The sequence below is a fragment of the Salmo salar genome, chromosome ssa20 (assembly GCF_905237065.1).
Source record: "Salmo salar chromosome ssa20, Ssal_v3.1, whole genome shotgun sequence".
Taxonomy (NCBI): Eukaryota; Metazoa; Chordata; class Actinopteri; order Salmoniformes; family Salmonidae; genus Salmo; species Salmo salar.
This window is the reverse complement of record NC_059461.1, coordinates 20,982,913-20,994,712: the sequence shown is the minus strand read 5'-3', so window position 1 is coordinate 20,994,712 and position 11,800 is coordinate 20,982,913. Positions and strand designations below refer to the sequence as shown.

At 40.3% G+C, this 11,800-nt stretch overlaps 1 protein-coding gene across 2 annotated transcripts; it reads left to right on the top strand.

Annotated features, from left to right (window-relative positions):
* The first annotated feature begins 4,780 nt into the window (after positions 1 to 4,780).
* Positions 4,781 to 9,827, top strand: LOC106579929 (4-hydroxyphenylpyruvate dioxygenase). 2 transcript variants are annotated; one of them, XM_014160333.2, is made up of 15 exons: positions 4,781 to 4,938; positions 5,172 to 5,274; positions 5,451 to 5,477; positions 5,725 to 5,787; positions 6,130 to 6,234; positions 6,363 to 6,405; positions 6,532 to 6,614; positions 6,830 to 6,919; positions 7,010 to 7,113; positions 7,247 to 7,324; positions 8,057 to 8,219; positions 8,407 to 8,478; positions 8,584 to 8,706; positions 8,892 to 9,008; positions 9,197 to 9,827. In XM_014160333.2, the coding sequence occupies exons 2-15, from the start codon at positions 5,272 to 5,274 to the stop codon at positions 9,305 to 9,307; spliced, it is 1,182 nt and encodes a 393-aa protein (XP_014015808.1). In that variant the 5' UTR covers positions 4,781 to 4,938; positions 5,172 to 5,271; the 3' UTR covers positions 9,308 to 9,827. The 2 variants fall into 2 exon arrangements, with proteins under 2 accessions (XP_014015808.1, XP_045559026.1); XM_045703070.1 differs by having other exon boundaries at positions 4,782 to 4,938; positions 5,451 to 5,469.
* The last annotated feature ends 1,973 nt before the right edge of the window (positions 9,828 to 11,800 follow it).

Below are 11,800 nucleotides of genomic sequence, written 5' to 3'. Positions count from 1 at the left end.
ATTAATTTATTAATGTAAGCCCAATAAATCGTATTTTCAATTATATGTTATGTTTGTTTGGTGTTGTCTGGGTTTCTTTTGGAAAATCGGTCACCATCAGTCCATTACCACTGACGAACCTTCTACCTAAAAACAACCTGACTCAATTGATCAATACCTCTGAGGTGTGATGCCCCCTTGTGCTACAGTTGTTGATTGGTCTTTGTTTGAAGTAGCCATTGTCATGTCTCGTGGTCAGGTATTTGTATAAATGTATTTAAACAATGAACATATACAACATCATTTACAATGTGTTCGTCTTTATTAAATGTTTCTTGTTGTTGTACAATATGTTCACTACAGCCCTACGACCCTTTCATCCAGTGCCATCCCCTCATTTGTACATCTTCTTCTCCCTCTGACATCTGTTGCAGCCTAAAAACTCCATCAGACAAGTATGTTCAGTTGTTACTCAAAGTTCTAAATGTGAGGTGTAACTGCACTCGAACACAAGATGCAAAGCAGTGAGTGAGCAACGGGTATCCCTGTTTATTGTTCACCTTTTGAAGTGTATTGTTCTAATGATATCGAAGTGTTGCAGTCTTATTTGACTCATTTTGAGGGCAACCCATACCCCTGAGGAGTAGAGTTTCACATCCAGTTCTCTAGTCTCACTCAATTATACAGATGTTTCATTTTGTCATTTACATTTTAGTCATTTAGCAGACACTCTTATCCAAATCAAATCACATTTTATTGGTCACATAACGTGTTTAGCAGATGTTATTGCGGTTCTAGCGATATGCTTGTGTTTCTAGCTCCGACAGTGCAGTAATAACAAGTCACAAGTAATATCTAACAATTTCACAACATTACCCAATACACAGAAATCTAAGTAAAGGAATGGAATTAAGAATATATATATGTATATATATATATGGATGAGCAATGTCAGAGTGGCATAGACTAAGATACAGTAGAATAGGATAGAATACAGTATATACATATGAGATGAGTAATGCAAAATATGTTAACACTATTAAAGTGACTAGTGTTCCATTTATTAAAGTGGCCAGTGATTTCAAGTCTATGTATATAGGGCAACAGCCTCTAAGGTGCTAGTGATGGCTATTTAACAGTCTGATGGCCTTGAGATAGAAGCTGGTTTTCAGCCTCTCGGGTCCCAGCTTTGATGCACCTGTACTGACTTTGCCTTCTGGATGATAGCGAGGTGAACAGGCAGTGGCTCGGGTGGTTGTTGTCCTTGATGATCTTTTTGGCCTTCCTGTGACATCGGGTGCCCTGGAGAGCAGGTAGTTTGCCGACTGCACCACCCTACAGGAGCAATTAGGGTTAAGTGCCTTGCTCAAGGGCACATCGACACATTTTTCACCTAATCGGCTTGGGATTCAAACCAGTGACCTTTCAGTTACTGGCCCAATGTTCTTAACCGCTAGGCTACCTGCCTCCGATTATTTAACATTCTGTATCACTTTTTAAAGTTACATTTCACTGTATCCTTCGCAGCACACACAAATGACAATAATACAATTGTTTACTGCAATCTTGAGCATGGTTCTTTGGAGGCTCTAGACTAGAGAGAAGTTTTCAGTGTGATTTGTGAAGCATATTGTAAATCTCAGCTGTGATCCTAGAGCAGAATTGTTTTATTTATGTTATCTTTCCGTACAATCATATACCATGTGAACTATTTCTATGATTGAAACATGGGTTTTTGAAACAAAGAAATGAGAAATTCACCCCGTTTCTATTAGCTTATTTTATTGGCCAAACCAAAGGGGATTAAGTTGTTGCAGCCCTTTCAGGGGGTACCTCTTAAAACAAGTTAAGAATTAGAAATAAAATAGACTGAAAATATTAACAGATCTAACATAGCCATTTAGTTAACATGCAACAGAAGTGAAAGTAGTATTTCACTTAATGTGTAAATATAATGTAAACAACAGCATCCCACCTGATTTTGAGCCTCCAACTCAGCATGTCTGTGTGGCTGGCTGCACTGACTTCAGATAAGGCATCTTATGAGAAGGTAACATGTAGCCTATGACAACTCCCCAAATTCCTTTTGGGTCAATCTATTATCTCTGTGTCAGCAATTACATTTTCATCCAATTCAGTGCAATTAACTGTTTGAGTTTCCTGTCTGAGCTTTGGTGCGGAGAGGCTTTTTGCAATTGAGACGGGGGGGGCAGCTAGGTGGCAGAGGTCCACAGGACTGATGGTACTTGGGGCTCCGAAAAGAGAGAACATGGAAGTGTGGATCCTTGAAGTGAGGCAGAGAACTGTTATCCCTCGAGGAACTCAAGGTCTCTGATTTAGAACGAGGCCCGAGGACGATAGGGGGACATGTCTTCGGGGTGAGAGTTGTCATGGTTCGGCTCAGAACTCTGGTCTTACCAGAGCCCAGTAAGGGTGCTGGAGACTTCTTCTTCTTCTCAAGACTCCTGGTCTCTGACTGTTCTGCTTGATACATCCGCTGGAGAATATTGTGGGAGTATGTTTGCCTGTTTGCCTGCACCTTGGACTCAAGACTCTTCAGAGCCTGGTCTGTGTAGGCTTGCATTTCTATCTGCAGTTGGGTGATCTGCTCTTTAAACTCATCCCGCAGTGCCTCATTACTGGCCTCCAGCTCATGTTGAAAAACCGCTATAAGCTCCTCCCTTTTGACATCCACCTCACCTGTACGTTTGTCTTCCAAAATCTCTGCACCTGCTTTCTCTGTGTTTTTTGGGCCGTTCACCTTTGCCATCTCCAGCTCTCTGCTTTTGACCATCTGAACTAGTTCCAGAATGCCATTCCTTGGAATGTTCATGCCCACCTGTGATTTGACTTGCTTGCGCACCTGCTGGAAAACAGACTGCATCTTTGCTTGAGTTGTCCTCTCTGCAGGGATGAGGTCCTCCGCACTTTCGTCACTGAGACTGACAGAATTAATCAGGAGAGAGATGGGTTGAGAAATGGCCACTGCTTTGTCAAGAGACTCTTCTCCATCCTGTTCTCCTGGTGTCCCTGCATCCAGTTGCTGGGGTGGTTTATATAAAGATAACTCAGTCATTGTTATCCCTCAACTTTCTGCTTGGTCCGTGCTGCTGTATTGTTCTTCCGCACTGAGTAGTGATCTGTAAACTCTGTGACTATACACTGTTCTGTAAGCCCTGCGTCTAGGAGGGTCTTAATTGCCTGAGGTGTTGCTTTGTACCCCTAAGGGTGCTATTTGTCATGGGAATAGACTGCAATCTGCCTCATATTCAGTTATATGAATAGTTCTTACAAACTGTTTTCACGGGCATTTGTGCTTAAAGTGTATAATCACTTTTGTACTTTCTAATAGTTTGGATACATTAGACTTAGTGGTAATAACAACATTTGTAACACCATCTATATGATTAACTATTCTCTCTCTCATGTAGCTATTTCATGCCCAATTGTCTCATTCTGGTTTTTGTAAATGGCCCAAGCCAATTATCCCAGGCTTTCAAACTGACGTAAGTATTTGTTTTTACTAAGCTGCCTGAATTGAACATATTTGGATTATGTATTTGTATTATGTTGTTATATATCATATGTGAATTAGACAATAATGTAATGGCTGTGCCTTTTCTGGATCAGTTAAGTTACAACATTGTATTAGCAGAAATCAGTAGGCCTCGTGTCTAGACCATGAATAATCATACTTTCTTTTAATATACAGAATGTAAAGATCAACCATCTACCACTCCAACATCACATTGTTGTGTAAGCAGCACCGTCTTCATTTATTGTCTCTAATTGCATCTCTTGACAGCAAAAAGCCTCCTGGTAACAGTGAGATAAACAAACCCCATCAGGGACAGTTGCTGAAGGAGGGTGTCAAATGCTCATTACTGTGACATTGCACTTTCATTAGTCTGTGGTGCTAAAAGAGAATTGATAGAACAATATCTGTTCTACAAACAGTATCTGTGTTTTACAGAATATCTGGGTATATGTTGTTACACCAGAGAGCGTTCCTGTGATAGTCTTGCATGGTAAAGTGTCACTTATGAATACAGGGGGTCAGTCAGTGTAAAGACCCTGTGTTTGAGGGAAATTACAGGCTTATAAAATGCATTGCTTTCGTTGATTTACTTCATATTATTCACTCCCATTGGAACATAAGGACACACACACACACACATATCTAATGACCACTATGACAAGGTACAACCTATTGTTGTGTTGATGCTGTTGAGGCTGTCAAACTTAAGCCACTCAAAATCTAAGAAGCAAAGAATTTGAGAGGTGTCTCTTTCTGCAGTACAATCTATCAAATATCTTCTTCTTTAGGAATAATTAGCTTTTCGGCAGCCTTTCTTTTCCATTTCCACACTAGGGATACATGCTTTCCTCCTTTATTCAGGAATTTAACCAATTTATTGGCATCACTTTCTTAAGACACAGACTACTAGTTAAATTGAGGAAATGAGCTCTAGTGTAGTATCGTATTCACTACTATGTAAATCAGTTGGGAGGGCTGTCAATATTGTCACATTGGTCAAAAGTACATCAGGCAACATTGTCATTCACACACAACAATAGATCAATTAAAAACCTCTGGAATAACCATGTTCATACAAATGTTGATGATAAAGGATTTGTAAAGAATGATACAGAAGGTATAAAACATTGTCATACATTAACAGATGACTAATTATGAAGAGGGGGAGGGGAGACTGTTGAAGCCTACCAATGGTTTGTTTCTGCAATATCAGAATTGTGGCTGACCGCTCCATACATATGTCCAAATAAACAGCCAATAGGAAACCTGCACGAGCGAACCTCCTCTCGAGACTAAACACAAACACATGGCCTGACTAGAAAATATTGCGAGTGCATTTTCTGTCTTTGCATAGTTTCATTTAAAAAAATAATTAAGAATTTCGTTTTTAATATAACTTTTCCGTTATATGAGAAGAGAAGGTAAGTGCATTTTTTTCCCCGCATATTACTTTTTGTTATATGTGATGTATGCACCTAATTTATGTGATGCACCTAAGATAAACTTCTAGTATGAAATGTATTCCAAGCGTAGAGTCAAGCGTACCATTACTTGTATTTTTAAAACATATATATTGGGATGAGAAATGATTGTGTAACCTCTCTTTCTCTCTATATATCTCCGTATACTTCCGTGTACTCTCCTCCCCGAACAGCGGCAGGGCGTGGAACTTCGAACTTCATTCTGAACCTTTAAATGCTTGCCTTTATTGTACTGCGTTTATTTTCAAGCAGTTGAAAGCCTAAGGATACAAAATGGTAAGAGAAAATATATATTCATTCGAAAAGTGTTACATTTTTAGATACATTTGTCAGTTGTGATTTATCAGTTGTTATTCAATTTCTAATTACAATTTCACATTCCAAGATTTATTAGCCATTGGAATGATGATCTTTAACGTTATGCTGATGTGTAATGTGTTGTATCTATTTAGACTACCTACACAGACAGAGGTGAGCATGTAAGTCCTTCAATTAATACTCTTTGTGAATAGATATTTTAATGAACACACAATTATTTTTTATGAATATGTATTTTAACCAGTTCAAAGTATGATTTAAAAAGTCTAACTAGCCTACCAATATGTTTAAATATGCATAATCGTACTCTTACATTTAATATTTTCTAATTGCTGTCATATGGACTGATGTATGCTAGATGCATCCCCCTCACATACCAGTATTAAATTGTTCTGGTTTTGTTTGAAGCACGACCATGGCAAGTTCATCTGTTTCGACCACATCACATTCTGGGTTGGAAATGCCAAACAGGTATGAGGCTCATGTGCTGATTTTCAATTGTTTTGCATGTTGTTACATTTTTTCCTGAACTTTCTCAAAGTTAGAGGACTATTCACTGAGGGGGTGGCTATTGGCTCTTTTAAGGGGTGGAGGGGCAGTAGGCATGAAACCTCAGAGTAGACCCCATCATCCTCTAATTTGATCCAGACGCTTTTCCACTCCATCACCAGGGGGTGGCGCTCCCAGCACACCAGTCCTTTACAGTACAACAACACACTGTTTAGAAATTGTATTAAGGTTTTGTGCCTAAACAGTAAATGTACAAGTGTTTGGTTGTGAGTGCCAATGGTGTTTTTTCTTCTGTTTCAACAGGCAGCATCTTACTATTGTAACAAGCTTGGATTTGAACCGTTGGCCTACCAGGGTTTAGAGACAGGCTGCCGTGATGTGGTGTCTCATGTGGTCAAACAAGGCAAGGTGAGCAGAGCATTGCAGCATTCCGAATGAATTATGGCACATGTTAATAATAGATCGTAACTTGATACAAGTGATGGAAGTTCTGTGGTTGTCCATCATGTAACTTTTGGGCTTTTTGTCTTTCCCAGATTATGTATGTATTCGCGTCCGCCCTCAACCCTGGAAACAAAGGTACAGTATGACAAACGTCACCGCTCATATGGTTAAATATGATGGGATTGGTTGTCACTGACTAGTGTGCTACTTCACTCACTTTGATTTTAATATACTGTACTTTTGTCCATCTCCCTTATTCAGAAATGGGGGAGCATTTGGTGAAGCATGGGGATGGAGCCAGGGACATTGCATTCACTGTGGAGAACTGTGATTACCTTGTGCAGGTACCAAAGCATGCTTGCTATTTAAACCAAAATATCAGCTTTTTCTGGAATGAGGAGAATGCTTCTTTCCTAATGAGATGGGTTGAAAATATTATTTTGGATTGCAATCTTTTTCTTGGATTTATTAAAAGACGCATAGCCATGGGATAATTATTTTAATCTTCCTGGATCTTTATCACATGTGCATATGTTTATCTGTCTATTATACTCTTTAGAAAGCCAGAGAGCGTGGTGCCATCATAGTGAAAGAGCCGTATGTATTGGAGGACAATTATGGCAGGGTAAAGCTAGCTGTTCTCCAGACGGTAAGTCAGTCAACATCTGCTGAAACTGAGCACAGGAAAGTAGATTTACAGTATGCTCTAGATTTGGGATTTTCTCTTATATCACTATAGTATGGGGACACCACACACACATTTGTGGAGAGGACGGCCTACAACGGGCTTTTCCTCCCAGGGTTCCATCCTCCTCTCCACCGGGACCCCTTGTTGGCCAAGCTGTGAGTATGAGCAATTTTACCTGGTGTTAGAGATGAGAGTAACTTTTATAGATCATTGTAAACAAGACAGAGTTTGAATGACTGTTTCAGTTAAGCAGTTGGTGCCACTGTGAAGCCTTATCTAACATTACAGACCCAGTGGATTACTGAACTTCATTGACCATGTTGTGGGGAACCAGCCAGATGATGAGATGGTGCCTGTGGTGGAATGGTAAGGCATTGTCTAGGTTAGAAGATTTACAACATTTACATTTTAGTCATTTAGCAGATGGTGTTATCCAGAGTGACTTACAGGAGCAATTAGGGTTAAGTGCCTTGCTCCAGGACACATCAACAGATTTTTCACCTAGTCATGGATTTGTACCAGTGACCTTTCGGTTACTTGCCCAACGCTCTTAACCGCTAGGCTACCTGCTGCCCTACTATTACACATCCTGGCCTGTACATTTTGTTCCAGACAAAAACATCCATGGACATCAGTTTCCTCTTCGATTAAAAAAAAACTCTACCACACGCTAATTGCAATATAAAAAAAACAGCAGCCTATAGACAACATTTTAGGGTTCATTTGACGTTCACTAGAATGTTTTCCGTCCAATGCAAGTAAAGCCAAGTTGACTGCTCTTCACGTTTCTCCATACAGCAGTGGTTAGGTTGGTGGATAGATGGGTGGATGGGGACGTGTCAGTATTACGTAACCCAGGCTGTTTGGCATAGGTCAGGGACTAATATTACTCAGCAGTTTTTGAGCTGGGTCCCTGAGGCTCCCCACATCTGGAGTCAATTAGAGGTCCACCATGCAGCTCTGAGATGAAAAACAAGGATGGGTTTGATCTCTAAAGGGAAGGCCCAGGGATTAGGGCCGTGGGATAGATATAGTGTAGTCTCTCACCTATCCATTCAACACACAAAGATTCCTGAGTAGTAGGTTCTGTTTCCATAGGTACCAGAAGAACCTGCTTTTCCACCGGTTCTGGTCGGTGGATGACAAGCAGCTGCAGACAGATTTCAGTGCACTGCGCTCCATCGTTGTGGCCAATTATGAAGAGACAGTGAAGATGCCCATTAATGAGCCAGCCATGGGAAAACGCAAGTCCCAGATCCAGGCAAGTCATATGCCTTGTTATTCAATATATAATATATTAAGTATGTCAAGAGGTATTTACTTATGTAACAAAGACATACCAATGTCCTCCTTACACATATATTTAGTACTGTACCTTTAAGAAACTTAGCATTACAAAAAAGTCAAGTGTAGAGCTTGTACGTTGCTAAACTCACTGGATTTAACAGGAGTATGTGGAATACTACGGTGGCCCAGGTGTCCAGCACATCGCCATGAACACATCAGACATCATCACTACAGTAAGTTTTTTCACAAATAAAGGCTAAGCTCAACCTGGTCACTATTATATACACATCAATGGAAGATGAAAGCTTGGTGTGGTTAGTGTATTCTCCTTGTTGTAGATCCGTAACCTGAAGGAGCGTGGCATGGAGTTCATGTGTGTGCCAGACACCTACTACCAGCTGCTGAGAAAGAATCTCCAACACTCCCAAGTCAGGATCACTGAGGACCTGGACATTCTGGAGGTCAGAGACACAGCTTTCCCTGCTGTTTGAATACATTTTCCAATTATTTATTATATTTAATTTATCCAAATACCTGATAGTTAAATGCATAATGATGGTAATTACAATCAGTTAATTTGAAGTACCATGCTCGGTTCTTAGCTATTCAGCCTGATAAGCACTTTTATGTCCTGCTGCTTTGACAGGAGCTGAAGATCTTAGTGGATTTTGATGACAGTGGCTACCTACTCCAGATCTTCACTAAGCCTGTTCAGGACCGTCCCACGGTGTTCCTGGAGGTCATTCAGAGACACAACCATCAGGTGAGAGGAGCATGAGATATCATAGAGCATTACCAATGAAACTATATAAACAATTAGGATTTTAAGAATATGAGCTTTCTTAGTTTATTGAAAAATCAATTTGCAGTATGTAGTGATGATAAAGGTGGATGTGCAGGTCTACATTTAGACTGAAACTATGTAAAAACATGTCTTTGTACTCTTCCAAGGGCTTTGGTGCAGGCAACTTCAAGGCTCTTTTCGAAGCCATCGAGGCAGACCAGAATGCTAGAGGGAACTTGACTATCCTGACCCCTAATGGTGTGTCTAACCATATTTGAGTTTGCAAATAATTTGTTCAATGACTTATTGGAGAGCTGTATCTACACACTATATATAAATGGAATGGAGTCAAACGTAAGGAACGATTGTTCATTATTAGAATAATATAGTGATGCTAAAAGAACATACTAAATATATTTGACTTGAAGCCACATTTTTATATTTGTTTTTATGACTGATCAGAATCAGATATGTTGATGTACAATACATAGCAACAGCAACAGAGCAGACATCATTATTCAGTTTGAGCCAGCTATGTAATCTAGCATTAACTGGCTTTTTATTTTTTTAAATGTGACCTCACTCTATAGTCTTAGCGTTATATTGTCCTATTTGCTTTACTTCTGAAAAAATAATATCAAATAAACCACAACCTAACCAGGAGGGAGGTAATAAACCACAACTCAAAATAATGCATAATAAGAACACACAAAATGTCAGTTTATTGTATCCTTTCACTTCAAACGGTTACTTTTAGCATTCATATTTAAGAGCATGTAATAAAACAATAGAACTGCATTGAGACTCCTTCATCATTCACAGTGTTTGTTTGTGTGTGAGATTGAACTTATCAAAAATATGTAATAAGCCAAATCAATTATAAATATACAGTTCCACTCTGTCTTAAAAAAAACTACCTGAGAAAACAATTACCATAAGAACCCAGTAAAAGGCTTGACACAAACTGAATACATCGCCATTAGCTCTCATGTACACATAACTCATCATGTACATATTTGCACAAACCATCTTTCCAGGTCAAGGTATTTTCATACCCCACCCGGTACTTTTAAATGCTAAAGGAGAGGAACACAGAGCCCGCTCCTGGTGCAGGAAATGTGTGTGGTTATGTCAGAAACTGTTTTAAATGATTATTATTTTAAAGTTAGCATTTTGTATCGCTTGTTATAGCGCCACCATGTGGCCAATTGGCATGCGGGTGTGGAGGGTGTGGCCTTTGGCCCTTTACCATCATGCAAGGTTGCGACCTCCTAGGCTTTACCATCTCATGGGAATTGGCTTTTTTTTGCTGCTTGAACCCCTAATAACAGTTGTGACCCCATTAGTGTATCAGTTTCCCACCCCAGTGACAGTATGTTAATAACAGCTCTGTAGTAAAGGATATGCCAGGCGGTATCAGAGGAGAGCCAAAAAGGTTGTCGAGGACTCCGGCCACCTTGGTCGTGGACTGTTGTCTCTGCTACCGCACGGCAAGCGGTACCGGAGGGCCAAGTCTAGGTCCAAGAGGCTTCTGAGCAGCTTCTACCCCCAAGCCATAAGACTATTGAACATCTAATCAAATGGCTACCCAGCCTACTTGCATCCCCCCTCTTTTTTATGCTGCTGCTACTCTCTGTTTATTATCTATGCATAAATCACTTTAATAACTCTACCCACATGTATATGTTATCTTAATTACCTCGACTAACCGATGCCCCCGCACATTGACTCTGTATCGGTACCCCCTGTATATAGCCTCGCTTTTGTTATTTTACTGCTGCTCTTTAAATATTTGTTACTTTATTTCTTATTTTTTGGGGTATTTTTCTTAACTGCATTGTTGGTTAAGGGCTTGTGAGTAAGCATTTCATTGTAAGGTCTACACCTGTTATATTCGGCGCATGTGACAAATAACATTTGATTTGATTTGTTATGAGGGGGACCCAGAGAGTGTCACTGAGCCAGCTGAAGCCATTGTCTTGCTGCAGCAGCCTGCCATAGGTGTTTTGCAGCAGCTTGGCATCCCCCTCACCCAGGCCCTCCTTCCAGACACTGTGGAGGACAGCCAACTCCTCATGGTGAGAACGATGACAGAAGCAGGGACTGACCGAGGAGACAGGGGAGGGCGTGGCTCTCTGCAGTGACCTCATCCTTTGCAATCGCCTCATTTACATTTTAAAAAAAATCACCTTTATTTAACCAGGTAGGCTAGTTGAGAACAAGTTCTCATTTACAACTGCAACCTGGCCAAGATTAAGCAAAGCAGTGCGACACAAACAACAACACAGAGTTACACATGGAATAACAAATATATAGTCAATAATACAATAGAAAAAGTGTATATACAGTGTGTGCAAATGAGGAAGGATAAGGGAGATAAGGCAATGAATAGGCCATAGTGGCTAAACAATTACAATATAGCAATTATACACTGGAGTGATAAATGTGCAGAAGATGAGTGTGCAAGTAGAGATACTAGGGTGCAAAGGAGCAAAATAAATAAAATAAATAACAGTATGGGGATGAGGTAGTTGGATGGGCTATTTACAGATGGGCTACGCACAGGTGCAGTGATCTGTGAGCTGCTCTGACAGCTGGTGCTTAAAGCTAGTGAGGGAGATATGAGTCTCCAGCTTCAGTGATTTTTGCAGGTCGTTCCAGTCATTGGCAGCAGAGAACTGGAACGAAAGGCGGCCGAAGGAAAAATTGGCTTTGAGGGTGACCAGTGAAATATACCTGCTGGAGCGCGTGCTACGGGTGGGTGCTGCTAT

Coding starts and splice junctions, on each gene's coding strand:
- LOC106579929 (XM_014160333.2), top strand. Junction 6,235..6,362: donor ATGTGGTCAAACAAGGCAAG/GTGAGCAGAGCA, acceptor TGTCTTTCCCAG/ATTATGTATGTATTCGCGTC. Junction 7,114..7,246: donor GACCCCTTGTTGGCCAAGCT/GTGAGTATGAGC, acceptor CTAACATTACAG/ACCCAGTGGATTACTGAACT.